At 31.8% G+C, this 22,479-nt stretch overlaps 1 protein-coding gene across 1 annotated transcript; it reads left to right on the top strand.

Annotated features, from left to right (window-relative positions):
* The first annotated feature begins 195 nt into the window (after positions 1-195).
* On the top strand, positions 196-20,792 carry LOC115874333 (26S proteasome non-ATPase regulatory subunit 2-like). The gene is made up of 12 exons (XM_030889445.1): positions 196-468; positions 520-576; positions 631-892; positions 5,461-5,881; positions 5,941-6,085; positions 7,470-7,680; positions 17,526-17,786; positions 17,847-18,124; positions 18,179-18,449; positions 18,935-19,318; positions 19,371-19,556; positions 20,620-20,792. The coding sequence occupies exons 1-12, from the start codon at positions 427-429 to the stop codon at positions 20,775-20,777; spliced, it is 2,676 nt and encodes an 891-aa protein (XP_030745305.1). The 5' UTR covers positions 196-426; the 3' UTR covers positions 20,778-20,792.
* The last annotated feature ends 1,687 nt before the right edge of the window (positions 20,793-22,479 follow it).

Below are 22,479 nucleotides of genomic sequence, written 5' to 3'. Positions count from 1 at the left end.
TAAAGCGAAAGCTTTTTTAAACCTTTGTGAGCTGCAAAGAAAGAATAATGCTTTTTCTAGAAATCAATTTTCTTTCTTTACACGATACATACGGCGGGACTCTGCAAGGATTTACAAACGTTAGGAATCCCGGTTTGCAATGTCTCTTTGATGTGTACGCGCCTTTAGTGTATGTTTGGTGTATGCGCGTCATCATTATAATTGACAACTTGCCCGCCACTTCAAATATTTGTAAATTTAAAAATGTTACCTAATTTTGTTTAAAATCAAATTTAATGAAATCTTAAAGAGAAATTTATTATTATTTCAAAGAACCTTTATTATTTTACTGCGTCAAATTCATAGCAGCATCAGGCAACATAAACATAACTGTCATAAAAAAGTCCAAGTCATCATTAAAATACTCATCATAAAGAAGCATTTAAAATGACTGCTAGTGCTTCTGCGAGGCCCATAGTAAAGGAAGAGGTAATTTAATATAAGAGACATAATAAAAATTATATCAAAATATTTTTTTAGTACGAAGAAGATAAAGAAATGCAAAACGAACTAAAACTTCTAGTGGACAAAATTACTGTAAGCTTTATATCCCGGTTCTATTTTACATATAAAGATAAAAACTTATTCTAGGGAACTGATGTTAAACTTATACCCTCGGCTTTAGAAATGTTGAAATATTTGATAAGAACATCTACAACTTCAATGACGTCTGTACCAAAGCCACTAAAGTATTTGGCACCCAGTTATAATCTTCTCAAAGAGAGTCACAAAAATATGGCAAAGGGTAATATAAAAAATAGTTTAGCTGATGTTATCTCGGTACTTGCAATGGGTACGGGAGGTGGAGAAGAAGCCAGAAGAAATAAGGAGTGCTTAAAATATTGTCTTTTAGGTGAGTGGATTCTATTAATTTATAAAATATATTTCTGAATGAGTCAAAGAAATGAGTGAATGAGTTGATTTCAATATTTGTTTTGGATACTGTCGCATCTAGCCTATGTGATTTTTTAAATTATTCAGTGTATTAAAATTTATTACCTATTAATATTAAGTAAGATATTAATCGAGAAAAAGCAAAACTGCAAAACTTTCAACTATGTATTTGCTAAGATAACTTGTCGAGATAGAGAATAAAATATATAAAAAATATTTAAAAAATACGTTTCTTTTGATTACGACAAAAAATATGATAAAGTTGTCAAAAAATAGTTTTGTAGGCATCATATTTGCCAAATTTTCTGACATTCTAAGTAGCTGCTAAGCTCGTATAGGTTTATCATATAGAGAAATGAATATGCTGATAAAAGTCCTTTAAATAAACCAATTTTCCTATTAACAATTTCAATTTATTTTTGTAAAAAAATCGAATTTGGGTATTATTATACTCTAGTCTGGTTTGTCATGGTTAGTAGTGGCCTATTAGTGTGAGGAAGTCCAATATATCGTCGTTGTTTTCGAAGATATGAAAATAGTTTAAATACAAATGTTGCATGTTTTATAATGATCCATATACTAAAAATATTTTGTTGTATACAGGGTGTCACAAAAAAAAAGTTATGAAAAAATTTTAGGTTTTTTAATTTACACTCCCAATTTTTCTATAAAGAATTGGATTCAGCATAAAATTCTGCACATTGTACACTATTTCACTTTGAAGCAATTAAGGTTGATTCTCACTATACCTTCCATATCAGCTCCCTTCCGTTTCCCGTCCGTTTACATAAAATATTATATCATGTAAATGAATAGGACAATACACACTATCCGTTCCGTTTCTCTTCCGTTTCATATCCTTTTCTTCCATACATTTTTTTGGCGGATGGACTGAAGCGTATCGGAAACAGCGTTGTCAAGTTCTTACATTTATTTGTACCAGCTCTGTTAAAATTTTGATGATTATTATTTATTCTTTCACCTCTTAATTAAATCTATTACCTTTTTCAGAAGATACAAGTTTTTAAAATAAAACTTTCATAATGATATAAATTGTACAGTAAAAAGTATGGAACTGATACGAAACGAAAGCTTATGTATAGCGTCAATACAATAAAAAATACGGAACGGATATGGAATGGAAACGGAAGGTATAGTGAGAATCAACCTATATACGGTACTGCCATTCTATTTCATATTTACTAAAAATTTGGCTAAAAGCACTATTTCCGAAAAGTGGTTAAAAATTGGAGTGAATATAACTTTATTAATACTTAGCATTAATTTCCTAAGCACTAAGGATAACAGAATAAATCCAAGATGAAAAATTTACATTGTCCTATACAGTGTGTTTTTTGGAGACCAAACCAAAATCGGAATATTTAAATGCTATATCTCTATTTTTTTTAAATGCAGCTATGTATATCATTATCAAGCTCCCTGTATATCATTTTTCATTTAGATAATAACAAGCAGACTTAAATAATGAACATTTTTGTATTTACAGTGTCCCCAAATTTTTAGTGGTTTTGCATATATTTGATGGAACTGTATTATATTACATATGGGCACAAACCTTTGAATAAGAAGACTAAGGAAGGAGCATATCAAAAATCTTAGGTACACCGCGATGGGCCTCAAATATGGCCGACTTAAATTCCGGTTTATCAGTGTCGTTCTAATTTTATTTAAAAAATGTAAAACTATGATGTAGGGTAGACGTGGGGTAGACTCAATAATTTGTTGTTTTATTGCCAGAATAGTTATTAAAATTGTTATAAAATATATAATTTAATAAAAATATGTTATAATTAAAGACACACAAACATCCGACATGCTACTAGCAGGTAAGCCAAATCCTTTAATTAACGTATCAACTTTATATCTAATCTTGAGCTGCGACAAAGAAGCCAAATGCAGAAAAATATATAATTTTGACACTCAAGAATTTATAACATTAATGCCTAAGGTATATTATAGCCACTATTCAGTGAAAAGTTGTTCCATTTGTCATCAATTTTTTGCCGAGGATCTACCGCATGCTATCAACCAACTATTTTAGAGTCTTTTTCGATAAATCAGATAGTAACACTGTTAATTTAAGTTCTGCCACAATTTCCATCTAGATTTACTACCTTTATACAACTATCAGTAGTAGAATAAATAATAAATAACATAAAATAAGCTCCGTGAAGACTGACAAATCCACAAAATTTCAAATCAAATTCAAATGTGTCAAATGAATCGTCAAACAGAACTGTCAAGGATCCCCACCCTAGAGAGCTTTTATGGTGCCTTTTCCGCCCACCATGCATGAATACATGGATAGCATTATGCTCCTTCCTTAGTCTTCTTAATCAAAGGCACAAACTAAATTAGTGTTTAGGTTAGTCTGTGATATGGGGTTTTCAACAAATACCAGACAAAGATCATATTAGGTGGCTTTGATAAAAAATTACTGTTGGAATAAGCGCCATATGTAATATAATACCGCGAATATCTTCGAAACCGTTAATTAGTAATTTAATAATTTAGGAACACTTTAAATACCAAAAATGTTCAATTTTTAATTCTGCATCTTAAAGAAAAATAATATACAGGATATCCAAAAAAATCCTATAGGTATGGGTTTTTCGCCACTGCAAGAAAATCTACAAAATAAAATAGTTATTTTATGTAAACACTTCTGCGTTAATCCCAAACGGAAACTACTTGTCAGAAATTAGGTTTAAAGATATACAAATTTGCCTAACTAACAAAAAAATGCTTAACGTTTCGGAAAGTTTATCTCCTTCCGTCGTCGGAAGCAAAAAAAATACAAAGAATAGAGAAAAATAAACTACTTAAAATATTGAAAATGATTGAAAATTTAAAAAATGAGATATAGCAATTTATATATTGCGATGTGGACGAGACCATAAAAATTACCCTGATTAGATAATTACAGTTGGGGGTTGGAACCTTTGGTGTTACACAGCAAAATAAAATACTAAATCACCACAATACACCAAAACACTTTTACTAGTCAGTCTTAATCATGGTTAACATACAACAGTAAAAGTAAAAGTGTTTTGGTGTATTGTGGTGATTTAGTGTTTTATTTTGCTGATGAGATATTGTAAATTTTTCTTCGCGGGTTTATTCTGTTACCCTTGTTGTTTAGGAAAGTATAATTAAGTATTAAAAAAATTAAATTCCCTGCAGTTTTTAACCACTTTTCAGATATAGTGTTTTTAACCAAAGTTTTAGTAAATGAGAAATAGAATGGCGACACGACATAGTGCTTCAATAGTCTACTAGATGCAGAATTTTATGCTGAATCCAAATATCTACAGAAAAATTGGGGGTGCAGTCTAAAAAAAAACTTAAAACTTTATCATAACTTTTTTGTGACCTCCCGTATACAACAAAGTATTTTTAGGATATGCTCATTTATAAACCATTCAACATCTGTATAAAACGTTTTTTCATATCTTCGACAACGACGACGATATTGGATTACCTCGCACTAATGAGCCACCCTGTATGCAAAACTATTATACAGGGCGAAGCTTAAATAAGTGTAAATATTTTCAATGTAGATCTTGACAAAAACAAATATATTTCCTTGTGGTTTTTCGCCTAAATTATGAGGACCGCTAGATTTTTTCTGTTTTTTTTTCCTCCCTATGAATTTAATCTACTACCTCTATTGCCAAATTATCAAGATAATATTTTATTTTTTAACTGAAAATTAAAAAAAATTCCATTTTTTTGAAACAATATACAGTGTGTCTCCGGATTATCTTTACAAGAGGAAAAACTTTTATATTATTGACATTTTGAGAAAAATGGATTCTTCATAAAAAATTTGGCTTGTTTTTTAAATCGTTAATCCCGTTTATATCTTTCCAAATTTTTATACCGTTTTAGAGAAATTTGAAAAAAAACATGAAATCATGGTTGAATTTATTTTAGGTAGTATATTTCGACCCCAAAAACACGATTATGAGGTTTTTTTTCAAAAAAAAAAATAGAAAATATGGATTTAAAAAAAAAATTGGGAATTTTTTTTTGTTAAAAAGCTTAATTTTTTGATAATACGACAACATCGGTGGTAGATTAAATTTACAAGAAGGATAATCCAGAAAAGATCCAGTGGTTCTCAAAATTTTAACAATTTTTTTAAAAATTATAACTCGGTTATTGTCGATTTATTTAAAAAAAAACGGTAAAGAGAAAATATGTTTATTTTATCGAGATTTATCAGCCCTGAAAATATTTGCACTTACTAAATTTAAGACTTTATACCGTATAATTGAAGTTAAATTCAGAAACCAATTTTTTATACGTTTAATAAAAAATAGTTTAATAAAGAATTGCCACTAATATACGATTATTTATTTCATTATTGATTATAATTAATTGAAAGAGCTTAAAATATTTTCTTATTTGTGTTTAGTAGTAAATACTTCTTTGTTCTTTTCTATTTCTAAAATGCATTAAATATTAATTCAATAAACATTTACAACTTCTATTTTTATAAAGGTACTATGAAGGACATCGGCGACTGGGGCCATGAATATATTCGACAATTGGAATCTGAAATAGTACAGCAGTGGTCTGAAAATGATTGCGAAGTTAGCGAAAACATGTTGATGCCTCTTATCCACGACATAATTCAGTTTAATTGCACTCATCACGCCGAAATTCAAGCTTGCGATTTATTGATGGAAATAGACAATTTACAATGGTTGGGGAATTATATTGCTTCCAATACTTATCAAAGAATGTGCTACTATTTAATCTCGTGCTCGAAATATGTCGACGATACCGAAAGATCCAAAATAATGCAATTAGCCTTTGACCAGTATATTAAATTTGGGGAGTACTCCAAATCTCTTATAATAGCTCTACAAATGAACAATGACGAACTTGTAAACCAAGTATTTAAAAAATGCCGAGACAAGTAGCTAAGCTCTATATCTAACCATTCAATATAAGGATCAATTTATTTTTTATTTTTAGGCTTATTTTATACCAGTTAGCTTTTATATGCGCTAGGCATTTATATCCTTTAGAATTCGATCAGAAAATACCTGAATGTGAGGAAATAAATAATATTGCCAGTAATAGTCACTTAAACGCATACTTCTTGTCTTTGGCAAGAGAGGTAGATATTCTTTCTTATTTTTGATTTCAATAAAACTATGTACACTCAAATGCAAAAAAACGCAACCGGGAAATTTTTGATCAAATTTAAAGTGTTATATATTTTTGTTATTTTTAGCCCTATTTTCATGAATTTTTTAGCAAGCTATATATAATTATATCAACTTTAATTTGTAAATTCAGTTTTTTACAAACTTAAGTATTTGGCACAGGTTGTGTCAAATTTAAGGTAAAAAAAACAACCCCTCGATTAACCCGAATAATAATTCGGGGTTAATCGAGGGGTTGTTTTTTTTACCTTAAATTTGACACAACCTGTGCAATAATTTCGTGTGTAAATTTTCCTGAAATATAATTTTAGAGTCAGAACCATGTCTCCTGAGCATTTTCTTTTTTGGATCATGTCAATACATGCCTTTGTTAATTTTTAACAGCGAAATGAACTTGCCACCAATAATTTGCAATTTTTTCAATTATAATGTTTTTTTTCAATATGACAAGGCAGCTTTGGTGATATTGTGAACTATATACTACTATGTTCGACGTTTGGAAAATGCTTAGCAGGAGATCGCGAAGCTGTTACCAGCTTAATTGAATGAACTTCGCTTGGTCCTTAAAGAAGAATGGGAAAACATAACGCAATATGATATATGCAGCCTCAATGACAGTATGAACAAACGTATACAGGCAGTTATAGCAGCCAGGAGAGGCAATACAAAGTATTAGGGTATTTTTTATTTTTTTTTGTTTGTATACTTCAGTATTACAGTATTACAGATGTTTTCCTTATTATCGTTAGTTCTGTTATCGATATTAATATTTATTAAAACCAGGACTATATCGTTGGTCTTTAACGTTTTTTTTTTAATTTAGTACAGAGGTATGCGTAATATGATGCAGCCTTATATGACGTGACGACAATAGTCAACAAAACCATCTCGTTTTTTTAAAAAATTACATCAAAAGTAATGATAACTGAAAAAATTGCAAATTAATCGTGGTCAGTTCATTTCGCTCTTAAACATTAGCCAAAGCATGCATTGACGTGATCCGAAAAACAAAATGTTCAGGAGACATGGTTCTTACCGTAAAATTATATTTTAGGAAAATTTACACACGAAATTATTGCACAGTGTGTTTTCAATGTTTTCAAGTTAGGATAAAAAAACAACCCCTTGATTAATCCTGATCTATAATATGTCAATTTCCAAAAGTTTCCAAAAAACGTTTTGTTGACGTGAGTTTACGATTTAAAGTTCAGATAATTATACACAGTTTGCTAAAAAGTTCATGCAAATAGGGCTAAAAATAACAAAAATATAACACTTTAAATTTGACGAAAAATTTCGCTGTTGTGTTTTTTTGCATCTGAGTGTATTTTTTAGTTAGATATCATGGAACCAAAATTACCAGAAGATGTGTACAAAACTTGGCTAGAACCTTTGCCACCAAGATTGCAAATATTGGGCGAAAATATGGATAGCGCCAGGCAAAATTTGGCATCATCCTTTGTAAACGGTTTCGTTAACGCTGCTTTTGGGACCGATAAGCTTCTATCAAATGATTCTGGTAACAAATGGATTTATAGAAATAAAGGTGATTGGATTTTCACACTTTTTGTTTGTATGAGATTTAGAGTTGGTATTTAGAGTGGGTATTTTCGGGTATTTTATAAAGTATTTTGTAATCACCCATTTAGAGGAAAGCTTAACTTTAAAAAAATTTACCACCAGCGTTGCATGTACAATCAAAGATGTATTATTTTCTTTAAAATATCCACGTAGCTCCATTACACTCAGTGGCGGACTAAAGCTTGATTTTCGTGCTCCGTTGTCCGACGATACGTTGATACGATATTAAGTTCATTGGTTGTATTTAAAGGCTTCGATTGGTTAACCGTTACTAACCAACCGAAGTCTTTAAATTCTACCAATAAAATTAATATCGTATCAACGTATCGTCGGACAACGGATGCATGAAAATAAAGCTTAAGCCTGTCGTGGGCCCGGGGCGGCAAAGCCAAATGGTTTGCACAAAGCCCCGGTCTGCACATTTTGTAAAGATTGAATGACGTATGTATAATGGTTGACAAATTTCAAGTATTTATATACAGGGTTTATATACTATATATATACAGGGTGTCACAGAAATAAGTGCAAGTATTTTAAGGCGTGGTAGATCTCGATAAAAGAAACATATTTTTTCTTTATCGTTTTTCAAATTACTTCAAAAATGTCAAAAAAAAAATATTTTTCCTAAAATTTTGAGAACCACTGGATCTTTTCTGGATTTTCTTTCTTATAAATTTATAATCTAATACCTATGTTGTCATATTAACAAGAAATTATGTTTTTTAACTAAAAACTAAAAAAATTCCCAAAAAATTTTTCAAAAAATTTCGAGTTTTCAATTTTTTTTTCGCGAAAAAAAACTCATAGGCATGTTTCTGGGGTAGAACTATACTACCAGTTAAAATACTTGCACTTATTTCTGGGACACCCTCTATATTACAGTCAGTGTGTCCCCGGATTGTCTTTACAAGAGGAAAAACTTTTTTATTATTGACTTTTTGAAAAAAAATGCGTTCTTCATAAGAATTTTTGCTTGTTGTCAAATGGCTTTATAATTTTCTAAATATCCATACCGTTTAGAAAAAAAATAAAAAAAAAACATAAAAATGTAGTTTTTAACTAATTTTACCCCAAAAAAAATCCTAAGAAAACTAAAAGTTAATTACATTCTGTAGATATAAATATGTTATTCATCGGCAGTGCCGTTTTTACGTAGGGACCCGACGGGCCCCGAACAGAGGATTAAGGGCCCCAGCTCCAAAAAGGCCTCAAAAACGATAACATTAATTTTTTTAAAGCTTATAATAATACTTTTAAATTGAAAAACGAATGCAATTTGATGTAATAAAACAATCCCCGAGCGAATGTTCGTATATATTTAATGGTAATTTATGATGACAAAGTAATGGGAATACCGGTTCCACATATAAGCCGCGTTACTTTCGCGACCGCTCTAGGTAAATACCGCGATTTTGTAAGGGACCCTTTACAAAATCGCGGTATATTTAGGTCCAAGAATAAATAATAATTATTCGAATATAAAAAATAATAATTATTCGATATTCTAAACAAAGAAAATTACCCCTTGATTTAATTTCGTAAATAGAAAAATGCCATTGACAAATACTGGGGCCTAATAATTGATAATTAAGTAAATATCTGCTTCCATTTATACTGTGTATAGTTTGCGTATACTTATAGTTTGCATACTCTAACTACAAATTGCTTTATAACTACTGAACACATATTGGCCTTATTTGCCAGTTGAACAAAAAATTACTTATTAAGATTTGGAGGCCCCCTAGAAGAAGGGGCCCGGGGCGGACCGCCCCGTCCGCCCCCCTTCTTAGTCCGCCACTGATTACACTACCGTTAGATTTTATATTTGAACCAAAAGTTGAAGTTATGGGAATGCCATTTACATTTGTGGTGTTTTAAATTCAGACGATTCAGTATCAGTGATAACAGATAGTAAAATAACAACCCCATCTCTAACTTGAACTAATATTACTTATTACCTTTCTGGTTGGAACTTGTTGTTTTAGTTGAAGTTTACATACCTGTATTTAAGTTTATAGTTTCCAATTTTTTTATTAACAATTATTACTTCATAATTTTCCAGGGTGTGATAAACCTTTGTGTGAATTTACTTAATCTTCTAAGAAAAATGTAGTAAGTAGACAATTTGGCCACTACTAAGTATCATGTTTACTTGTAGTTCTTTTAAAAGCAAGTTAATGTCGATTGGGCATATGATTTGTTTATGTAACGATCCTTTCACATGTTTAGTTTGATTGATTTTCTTAAGATTTGTATACCATGCTCTACCCATCCTGGCTTTATTTTGTTATTTTATTTGAAGAAAGGCGAAAAATTCTTTAGAAATTTATGAAGCGATTGAAGAGGTATTCTTCTACTTATTAAGCGTTATAATGGCAAATTAATGTTGATTGGTCATGCGATACGTTCATTTAACTGTCTCGTTTTTCACATGTTTAATTTTGATGAATTGATTCTCTTGAGATTTGTTTACTATACACCCATTTTGATTTCATTCTATTGTTGAAGAAAGTGAATTATATTTCAGAAAATTATGAAATGATTGAAGAGGTACCTGCTTTAGAAAGCGATATACCATCTCTTTTTCCACATGTTCACTTATTTTGTTTTTCCTGACATTTTTTAACATGTAATTTAATGCCCCATCTTGACTTAATTTTTTTCATATTATTGAAGAAAAGTGAATCATACTTTAGAAAATTATGAAGTGATTAAAGAGGTATCTACTTTAATAAGTGTTATGAAGACAAATTAACATCGAATTTGCATGTGATTTATTTCATGTAACGATCTTCTCATTTACATGTTCAGTCTTGTTGTGTCTCTTGGTATTTATACAGGGTGAGTCTTAAATAAGTGCAAATATTTTCAGAGCTGGTAGATCTCGATAAAAGAAACATATTTTCTCTTCACCATTTTTCAGATAAGTCCAAAATAACCGAGTTATTTAAATTTGAGAATTTTAAAAAAATTGATTTTTTTTAGAACATTTTGAGAGCCACCGGATTTTTTCTGTATTTGCATCCCTTTTAGTGCCGTAACTATAGAGTAAAGCCGTAACTATGGTAATATCAGAGAAGGATTAAGAAATTATACCGAGGGGAAATTTTCGGTGAACAGGCAGTTCCAAAAAGTTTTCGAAAAATATACAGGGAAATTTAAAAGAAAATGCACGATTTTCAGCATCTTTTTTTGCGAAAAAATCCTGAGGTCGAAATATACCACCCCTGAAAATATTTGCGCTTATTTAAGACTCACCCTGTATAACATATAAATTTATGCACTCATCCTGACTTCATCTTGTTTTTATTATTAAAGGTAAATTACAGTTTATTTCTTTTTTATATTTTTTTAGAAAATTATGAAGTATTTAAAGAACTACTAAGCTACCTACTTTAGTAAACGTTATGAAGGTAAATTATTGTTTATTAGTCTTGTGATTGGTTTGTTTAACCATCTCTCCTTTCACAAGTTTTGTCTTGATTGATTCTCTTGACATGTGTATAACATGTTAAGTAATCCCATCTTGACTTCATCTTGTTTTTTATTGAAGAAAGGTTAATCACACTTTAGAAAATTATGAAATAATGAAAGAGAGGTACCTACTTCAGTAAACGGTTATGAAGGCAAATTAATGTCGATTGGGCATGTGATTCGTTCGTTTAACAATCTCTTCCTTTACATGTTCAATTTTATATTCAGTGTGTCTCTTGACATTTGTACAACATGTGATGTAATCCCATGATGACTTCATCTTGTTTTTATTACTAAAGAAAGGCGAATAATATTTTAAAAAAATATGAAGTAACTAAAGGGTACTTACTTTAGTAAACGGTTATGAAGACAAATTAATGTTGATTGGGCATGTGTTTCACTCATTTAACAATTTGTTCTTTTACATGTTCAATCTCTTGACACTTGTATAACATGTGAAGTAATCCCATTCTGACTTCATCTGTTTTTATTATTAAAGAAAGGTTAATAATTATACACACAAACCATGATACAAAGAATACAAGGTATGATATTGCGCAGGTTGGTCATTACGTCACAGGTGATAACCGGCACCATTGGTCGGCAAACTTCGCGCGCCAATTTCAAATTGTCAAACAGATGACACAAAAAAGGTGAAAATAATTTTTCAAATGTCAAGCTCGATGATTTGATATAACTTTTGGGGTTATGTCCTAATTCTTCCCTATTTTAGGTCTTTTTTTATTATTGGCAATTGAACAATATGGATATTTTTTTGTATGGCGTATGACGTCACAGGTGGTATGCGCAAACTTAACGAAATTGGAACCGCTATCGATCATACCTTGTTTTCTTTGTATCATGCACACAAACTATACAGATTATAAACTTTGTTTTTTCTTTATTGTTTTTCGTGTTTCCAATTTTCGGAATCGGGGACTATTTAGGTTACTAGTTTGCGCATATATGGCCTCTAAAATTGTGCACAGCGCCTGACCGGTACAGTTGGCCGGTACAGTGACCGGCGTCATGCAGTATTGTCTCTGGCAGTATTTACGCGTACCTTATCATGGTTACGATATGCGCGAGTCAATTTTTAACGCAACACCCGCTAATAACGTTACCGCCTGACATAATTTGTGGATCAATTACACCAAGCGCTATTTCTAAATAACGTTCAAAAATTGCTTACATGGGCATGTGCGGGTATTTGACAACCGGGGCCGGCCGGCGAGATCTTTTTAGGTTATGTTTGAATTGTTTTGAATTATTACTTTAGTTTTATTAGGTAATTTGATATTTAAGTAGCTGGGATTAGTTTTAATTAAATAAATCCAAAATATGGATTCCACCTCTTCCAATATTAAAGAGCCTATAAAGAGGCTTAGGTTTACAGCAGATGACGACTTAGCCCTTCTAAGAGAATTTGTTGCTTGTTGTCCTAAACCCACTGGCAGACATTGAACAATAAAGCACTGGAAATAAGCACTTTAGCCCTTTAATTTTAAAATACCTAGTAAACAAAACAATTTCAAAGTTTTAAATTCAAAGTTAGGTTAATTTTAAATGGCGGACGCGACGAGAACAGAATTCTTTCCGATCCGATAACTATAAATGAAGAGAGTTAATACCACCTCACGTAAAGGAAATATGTTTATTGTTATTTTACGCGAGTTTATTTTTGCGCACAGGAAATTTTACTCGTTTGCACATCGTCATAAAAAACAATTTTCGTACCACGAATTAGGGATAAGATTTTTATCTGTATACATATAGTATACCTAATCTGTGATAATACTTTAGAAAATTATGAAGTAATTATAGAGAGGTACTTACTTTAGTAAATGGTTATGAAGGCAAATTAATGTTGATGATGTATGGAATTCGTTTAACAATCTCTCCTTTTACATGTCCTTCTTCTTCTTACAGTACCATACTCGATATAGAGCGTCGGCTACCTCTCGCATGTACTTGTGATGTGTGTCATCAGTGTTTCACAAGTACACGGGACCTACAGTTTATTGCCGAATCCGAACGGCATATTTGAGAGGCTGTACAAGGCAAATATACTCCTATTACATGTCCTATCCTAACTTTATCTTGTTTTTATTATTAAAAAAAGGTTAATCATACTTTAGAAAATTAGGAAGTGATTAAAGGGGTTAAGTGATTAAACTATATAGTTAACGTTATGAAGGCCAATTAATGTCGATTGGGGATACGATTCGTTTGTTTAACTATTTCTCCTTTCACATGTTCAGTCTTGTTAATTCTCTGACTATTTCTTCTTTATATAGCATATAAACTTAATGTACCTATCCTGACATCGTCTTGTTGTTATTGTTTTAGCAACATTAGAAACAGTGAACTCCTCTCTAGTTTTTTTAATTTTTTAATACCCTATTTAAGATAAAATTATTGCTACTAACTAAACGGCCAGAATCATGTTTGCTATTCTATTTTATTGTTGTGGATATGTTTATGAGTTGGATAAAGCAAAAAAGGAAGTATCCTATCAAGAGTAAAAATATTATATCTATAATCACATTTATACACGAAATTATAATTTTGTGTATATACAAGGTGAGTCTTAAATAGTGATGGGAAAAACCGATTAATTTCAATAATCGAGTACTCGAGTATCAAGCGATTGCAATAACCGAGTGATCACTCGAGCGGTAATCACTCGTATTTAAAAATACGGTTTTCACCCGTCGCATGTTGTAAGCAGTACTCGTTAACGCCAAGCGCCAAGCAGTAAGTTGCGTGCGCAGGTGCGGGGCATATTCTTTCGGTAATGAACGGCAAGTGGTAAGCAGCGAGCGATTCGCTTGATCGCTTAATTTAGTTTATTTCGAAGCATTGTCGATGTAGGTCGTAAAATTTTGTTCCTCAGATACGCAACGGATAAATATACCGGATGCGTCTCAAAAGTGGCTCATCCTTATAACTTTTTTATTTTTTCAGATGAAACGAGATTTGGTATGTTAGTATATGACATAAATTAGGATTGATTGACATATTTAATTGTTTTCAGTCACTTCCGGTTTCACCGGAAATTACTACAACTTATGATTTTTAAATGGCACCCTCGGTATTTTTTTACTTTATTCGGTAGAAAATGAGACTCTGAATAGAATGACATATCACATGTCAACTTTTGACATTTTCGCATATGGTTTATTTGAAATTGTAACATGCGGTTCATAACGACAATTTGACTCGAAGTACCAAGTGTGTGGTATCAAATTATTCGTAAAAAAATTCTTTTTCGAAATATGCTAATGAGCCACCCTCGTTCCATTTGAAAAAAATTGAGATATGATCAAAAATACGATTTGGGCATCATTTAACCGGCCAGGACAAGACACTAAAAACATGAGACGATTAGACGATCAAATCTATTTTTCCAAAGCTCCTTGATTAAAAATTAGTGTTTTTAACACAGACATGGCTAGGGTTTCATCGAGACGAGAAATCTCGTCTCGAAGGCAATTTCTCGTCTCGTCTCGATCATCGAGACGAGATATTAACAAACTCTCGTCTCGATGTTTTTCTCGAAGTCAAATCGATTCGAGATTCTCGAAATTTCGAGTCTCGAAAATAAATAACTGATTTATTATTATTAAAAAATTGGCGCCGGGAGGCACGTATAGCCGCCCATACTAAAATATGTTAATAAAAAGTTGGTAGGCAGTTCTTTTAGTTTCAAAGTAAAGGAATTTTTTAAATTTTTTTTATCTCAAAAACTGCGACTTTGACTGATTTTGATGTTATTACAAATTTTGTTGCAAATATTATTCCGAATCTTAAATTGAAAACCGCGTTTTGCTAGGTACTGTAATTTTGGAGTTACGGTTTTTTAAAATTTTTAACCCCCTCCCATACCTCCTTACCAACACCCCACCCCCACCAAAAACTAATGGACAGATTCTCGGGTGCCACAGTATTTTTGTGCCAAATTTGGTTAAAATCGGTTTAGCGTTTTTTGAGTTATCGTGTTACAGACGGACAGACAGACACCATTACAGACGGACAGACAGACAACAGAAATATTTTGTATTTAGGTCATTTATGACCCAAATAACTCACTTTGAGTGGATTTAAAAAAAAACTTTTTTTTTGTCGATCTTAATAGCCTACCTATGGTCGGCTAAAAATATCATGTTATGAAGTGTGCACCAAAAGATAGGGTAAATTTTTTCTGTTAAAAAATTACGTTATAGAATATAGAGGTATGGTATGGATTAAAAGGTATTATAGGTATGGTATGGATTAAAAGCCATGTGTAACAAAAAAAACTTTTTTTTTTGCCGATATTAATAGCCTACCATACCTGTCGGTATGGTCGGCTAAAAAACGCAGACTTTGGCCTAAAATCCCAAAAATAAAAATATATTGTTTTAAAAAGCGAAAATCAAAACGATTCCTTAATTTTTTAATTTAGTCTTTTATCCATATGGGTTTAAAATTTACCTAGCTACCTACGTAAGTTTAAAATTTTTACTTCGTTGTGCAACAAACTGATTTTTGTTTACTCGAACAGTTTTTTATTGAAAAACTTTTTTTCTTCGAAATTACTTAAATTCGTTTAACTCAATAGGAGTTAATAGTGAAATTTATACAAAAATGGTGCCATAAGAACAAGAATATATTATATTTACGGCATTTCTTTATTCTGAAAAGACCGACTGATCGAACAGTTTTGGGGAAGTTATCTTTTGATTATTTGTAATAATTGTAAATAAAGAAATGTAAATTAACATTGTACGAGAAAATATTTCCCAATATAGTTTTTATTTCCATGTTTCTAGCCTTTTATGAGCTGTTGAGTTACTGCAGCATCTAAAGTTTTTCGAGATCGAGAAATCTCGAAAAATCTCGAAGTCATTTACTCGATCTCGTCTCGAAAAAAAATTCTCAGTCTCGTCTCAATCTCGTCTCGAAATCGAGACGAGACGAGACGAGACGAGACGAGACGAGACGAGAAATCTCGAATTTTGAGAATCTCGTGAAACCCTAGACATGGCACTTTAGATTGAGATTTAAAATACAATTTGCTTTTGAGCGAATATGTCAAAAGTTGACATATGATACGTCATTCTATTTAGAGTGTCATTTTCTATCGAATAAAGTAAGAAAATACCGAGGGTGCCATTTAAAAATCAAAAATTGTAGTCATTTCCGGTGAAACAGCAAGTGACAGAAAACAATTGAATACGTCAATCAATCCTAATTTATGTCATATACTAACATACCAAATCTCATTTTTTTATCTAAAAAAATAAACAAATTAATAGGGGTGAGCCACTTTTGAGACGCACCCGGTATATATGGCGTCGTATAAATTTGCTACCTGCAATGTATGTAGAAAAATCGCTGGGCTTTTTATCGAGTATGTCACATTAAAATCGGATTTCAATTTATTTCATTCTAGGATCGCTTGCGTTCGTCTCTTGGTACTCGTCACTTGCATCGCTCGTTCATAATCGAGCGATGTCGGTTATTTCAATAATCGAGTACACGAGCAAATTTTCGCTCGAGTTATCCCATCACTAGTCTTAAATAAGTGCAAATATTTTTAGCGGTGGTATATTTCGACACAACACGTCGATGATTTTTTTTCCAAAAAAGATGTTTGGTTTGGTCGGTAAAATCGTCCATTTTGTGGTAAATTTTCCTATATATTTTAGAAAACTTTTGAGAACTGCTATTCACCGAAAATTTTTCCACGGTATAATATAATTTCTTAATCTCCGATATTACCATGGTTAAGGCTCTAAAGGGGATGCACATAAATCAAAGCAATGGGGATGCAAATACAGCAATAATCCGGTAGGTAGCTCTCAAAATTTATTACATATAAATATATATATTTTTTAATTGTCAAGCTTAACTCGGTTATTTTGGACTTGTTTGAAAAAAGATAAGAAGAAGATATGTTTCTATATAATCTACCAGACCAGACCTGAAAATATTTGCACTTATTTAAGACTCACCTTGTATAATTACAAAATATATAAATTATAAGAAATACTTTTTAGATATATTTACTTGAACCGGAAAGCGATTTATGTTACGAAACATATCTATCAAAAATGTGACAAAACTGTGTCTCAATGTTTCTCAGCAGAGATTTTGTTTCGATTTTGTGTCTAAAAATGCTACTTGGGTCGTCTGTTGAAATCGTCCTTCATCTTAAAAGTTTTACAGAAGTAAAATGTTAGTGTTGAATTATTGTTTATTAAATTGTCGTCAGTGTAGCTTTATATTATAACTCCACCTCGAACTCCACCCTCTATTGGCTAATTTTCTTTAAATTTCTCACATTTTCAGAACATGGGATGCTGAGCGCTACCGCCTCGCTTGGTCTTATACATTTATGGGACGTGGATGGTGGTTTAACACCCATCGATAAATATTTGTATTCTACAGAAGATTATATTAAATCGGGTGCACTACTGGCCTTAGGAATTGTAAACTGTAGAGTAAAAAACGAATGCGACCCAGCTCTAGCGTTATTATGCGACTATGTCAATATAAATAATGAGGTCCTCCAAATTGGAGCTATCCTAGGTATTGGTCTGGCTTATGCAGGTACTTACCAGTAATGAACTATAATATCTTTATTATTACCATTATCTGATTTTTACACAGGAAGTCAACGTGATGATGTGCTAGGTTTGATTCTACCTGCCCTAAATGTTTCAAAGTCCTTGGAAGTTCTGGCTGTTACTAGTTTGGCATGTGGATTGATATCTTTAGGTACCAATGATAATGAAGTACCAACAAACATACTGAACGTTATGATAGAGAAACATACATCCGATCCAGAATGTTTAAAGTCGGTTTATATGAAACTAATGGGATTAGGGGTAGCTTTATGTTATTTCGGAGCAAGAGATGCTATTGATGTTTCTTGTAATGCTATGGAGGTTTTTGTTACAATTAAATTTTGGTAACATTTTTAATAGACACAACTTTTTCAGGTTTTTCCAGAGCCATTTAAAAGCGCCGTCCAGACCATGTTGTTGATGTGTTCGTATGCCGGTACTGGAGATGTTTTAATAATTCAGGAACTTTTGGGAATGGTAGGTGAAAAACTTGAACCGACTGAACAAGAAAAACCAGTTAAAGAAACGCCTAAGCTCAAAGAAATTCCAAAAGGCAAAAGTAAGAAAATTCCTGATTGGGATTATGGTATGGGCCAAGCTGTAGCTGCTCTGGCTGTAGCTTCAGCGTCATTTGGTGAAGAAATAGGTACAACGCTCATATAATTATATTAATAATTATTATTAATAAAATTATATGAGAATTTAATATATTTTGACGATGACAGTCGATTTCTATTCGAAGGTAAATTGGTTTTTGTAAATTTTTGAGTGTCGTCTGTCGAACTTGTCCTTAAGATGAACAGACAATATATTATATTAGAATATATGAGTATAAAGTCTTAAAATAATAATACATATTAACTTAAAATAGCTTAACAATTTATTTAGCTGCTATCGTATGTTATAAGTTAAAAAAGAAATTTGTAGGAAATATTCAAAATGAAATATTTGCTATATTTTCATGAGTTCTTTAAGAGTTCTTCATGAGTTCTTCGTAGAGTTTGATAAAAGATTTCCTCTTAAATAAAATGGGAAAATTCTGTTGGCCACTTTTATAAAATATACTTACATGGTATTTCGAATGTTTAGGTCAGCTATGCAACATACGATGTATTATTATTGATTTAACAGGTATGGAGATGGTTCAAAGGATATTTGGTCATATGGGAAAATACGGCGAACCCTCGGTAAGAAAAGCCGTACCACTCGCCATAGCTCTATCATCTATTTCAAATCCTCAATTGCCGGTCTTGGACGTTTTAACTAAGTATTCTCATGATTCTGACGACGAAGTAGCTTGTAATGCCATTATTGGATTGGGTTTAATTGGTTCAGGTACTAATAACGCCCGATTGTCTTCTGGTCTAAGACAGTTAGCAGTTTTCCATGCCAAAAATCCCTCGCAATTATTTATGGTTCGTATAGCCCAGGGGCTGGTACACATGGGTAAAGGAACTGTCACTTTAAACCCCTTACACACCGATAGAATGTTATTAGACCCAGTTGGAATGGCTGGTAAGTGATAAAGTGATAAAACTAACTTCACAATATAATTCAATCTTTTAAGGGCTATTGATCATTGCTGTATCACTGCTTGATCCATTTTCATTGATATTGGGCAAATCGCATTATTTGCTTTATTGTCTTGCTGTGTCTATTCAGCCCAGATGGTTACTTACTTTAGATGAAAAACTTGAAGTCGTTACAACTACTGTGAGGGTGGGTCAAGCTGTCGACGTTGTTGGAAAAGCAGGTAATAAGATCCGGCTGAATGATTACGCTCATCGTATTTTTAATCAAGAACTAATTTTTACGTATATTTATGAATAGGAAGAATACACTTTTCACAGGGTACCTATCAAAAACCTGACGCAATTAGGGGTTGCCACGGTCCAAAGTTTTTCCTACAAGCTCGGCAACAGTGCGTCGGGCACCTCTACCTCCTATAATAAATAACTTAGGAATTTTGTATAATTGCCAAACTAAAGTATGTGTTAGGATGTAGTTCAGGAAAATATTTTAACTTCTACAGGGTGGCTTAAAAAAGAATGAGTGGATCGGGATGATTTTTTTAAAAAGGAACACTCTGTATATTATTCTTTTGTTAGATGGAGAATTAAAAAATGAACATTTTTAATACTCAAAGTATTTGAAAATTTTTTAACGGTTTCGCAAATATTCGCGTTTTATTACATATATATGGCTCTTTCAACTTTAAAGTTTTGAAATACTTTAAATATTAAAAATGTCCATTTTATAATTCTCCATCTAATAAAAGAATAATATACAGGGTGTTACATTAAAAAATCATCCCGATCCACTCATACTTTTTTGAGCCACCCTGTAGAAAAATAAATATTTTCCTGAAATAAATCCTAGTATATACTTTACTTTGGCACTTATACAAAATTCCTAAGTTTTTTTAATATAGGAGCTACAGATGCTCGACGCACTATTGCCGGGTTCGTAGGAAAAACTTTGAAACGTTGAAACCGTTAGTTGCGTCAATTTTTGATAGGCACCCTGTGAAAAGTGTATTTTCCTATTCATAAATATACGTAAAAATTAGGTTTTGGTTAAAACTACGAAGAGCGTAATAATCATGTAGTCGGATCCTGTACTATAATAAAAACGCAAATATTTGCGAAACTTCATTTGTATAGGTACCTAACCTATACATATTTGCCATAATACGCATATTATATTGTTGCACACTTTCTACACTACAAATAAATCAGTTATTATTATTATATAAATAGGGAACATTTAAATTTATTCATAGTTTACTGAAAATTTTATTTTCATTATTTTATCAGGTACCCCCAAAACAATAGCAGGTATACACACTCACACAACTCCAGTTTTATTGGCAGTTGCAGAAAGAGCAGAGTTAGCAACTGATCAGTTTGCACATTTTGCACCAACGCTGGACGGAATTTGTGTTTTAAAAAAGGAAGCGAATGTTGCATCTTAATAGATTTTTTAAAGGTTTTATTACTCATTACTTTTTAATATTACTATAAAATAATAAAAATAATATAGTAAAGTTTGTTCTTTATTAGCATTTAAATTCACATGAGATATTAGGCGGCGCGGCGTGAGCTATAAACTTTGTATTATCTAATAGGTATTTAAGGCTGGAACCACTGGAACGCACTACACGTCACGTTATAACATGCCGTGTCACGCCACACGCTGGGTGTACATATTTATAATACGCAACCTGATGAAACGCTTATTGACTTCAATACAATTTTGATTTTAATCCGAAATTTTCTTAGTTTTGAGTTATTAGTTTGTTTTTAGTAGTTTTGAATACGATGGAACGATGCATAAAAGTATGTAGGTTTAGTCTGCTGACAAAGAATGTGTTAATGCGCTTGTAAAGTACGAAAAAAAAAGATTTTAGGCTCACAAGATCAACAGAAATACATACTATGCCTCTTATGTATTAATTTGTATATATTTGTCTTCTTATGTATTAATTAACGATGCTTTTTATGTATTAACTAGCGTGTACCAGCGACTTCGTTCGCGTCGAATTAATCATTTGTAATGGCGATGATAAAGCAAAGCAAGAATTTCCATTGACATACAAACTGGATAAAATTTTCTCACATTTATGTCAGCATGAGAAAAAACAATATGGCGATATTATTATATAACTTGGTAATATTTGACGGGTAGTTTCATCTCGTTGGAATTTGATTTTCGAAAAATCCGTTTGCCAAAAATAAGCTTTTTACGTCAAGCAGTTTAAGCAGAATCGTGGTTAAGAAATTACCCAACTTTTTGGAACACCCTGTATAATTTTTAAAAAATTTCAAAATATGTAAAAAAATCCAAATAAATTATGCTTGTCCAAGCGTTTTCCCGAAAGACTAACCGTTTTTTAAATAACAAATATTGTAATATTTGAGGGGCGTTTTCACCCTCTTGGAATTTGAAATTCGAGAAACTCATCCTTATCGAACCTCTATAGTCAATCCGCACTCCACAGTCAATCCGTTTGCCAAAAATCAGTTTTAAACGTCAAGCAGTTTAAGCAGAATCGTGATTACTCAATGGTCATATTTTATGAAACACCCTGTATACATTTATAAAAAATCTTAAAATATGTAAAACAACAAAATAAAATAAACGTGTTAAGAGTTTTTTCCGAAAAACTCACCGGTTTTTAAATAAAAAATATTTTAATATTTGAGGGATAGTTTCACCCCCTTAGAATTCGAGTTTCGAAAAATTCCTTCTTATCGAACCCCTATACCCTAAAGTTAATCTGTTTTCCAAAAATCAGCTTTTTACGTCAAGCGCTTTAAGTAGGATCGTGATTAATCAATGACCAGATTTTTCGAAACACCCTGTATACATTTTTAAAAAATCTTAAAATATGTAAAAAACAAAATAAAATATACGTGTTTAAGCGTTTTTTCGGAAACTTGGCCGTTTTTTAAATAAAAAATATTGTAATATTTGAGGTGGTTTCACCCTCTTGGAACTGGAATTTCGAAAAATCCCTTCTTATCGAACCTCTACACCCTAGAATCAATATGTATGCCAAAATTGAGCTTCTTACCTTGAGTGGTTTGAGCAAGATCGTGATTAATCAGTATGTCAGTCACTTAACGATTTTATATATTAGTATAGATAAAAAAAACTGGAGATAGATTGCATAG

This window comes from Sitophilus oryzae, unplaced genomic scaffold, assembly GCF_002938485.1.
Source record: "Sitophilus oryzae breed Bouriz unplaced genomic scaffold, Soryzae_2.0 scaffold_1274_pilon_pilon, whole genome shotgun sequence".
In the NCBI taxonomy this organism is placed as follows: Eukaryota; Metazoa; Arthropoda; class Insecta; order Coleoptera; family Curculionidae; genus Sitophilus; species Sitophilus oryzae.
This window is presented reverse-complemented; position numbering and strand designations above follow the sequence as displayed.

Bases quoted from the DNA above. Each gene is read 5' to 3' on its own strand.
- LOC115874333 (XM_030889445.1), top strand. From the start codon at position 427: ATGACTGCTAGTGCTTCTGCGAGGCCCATAGTAAAGGAAGAG. The intron at 469-519 runs GTAATTTAATAT...ATATTTTTTTAG, and splicing joins GGCCCATAGTAAAGGAAGAG to TACGAAGAAGATAAAGAAAT. The intron at 5,882-5,940 runs GTAGCTAAGCTC...TTTTATTTTTAG, and splicing joins TTTAAAAAATGCCGAGACAA to GCTTATTTTATACCAGTTAG.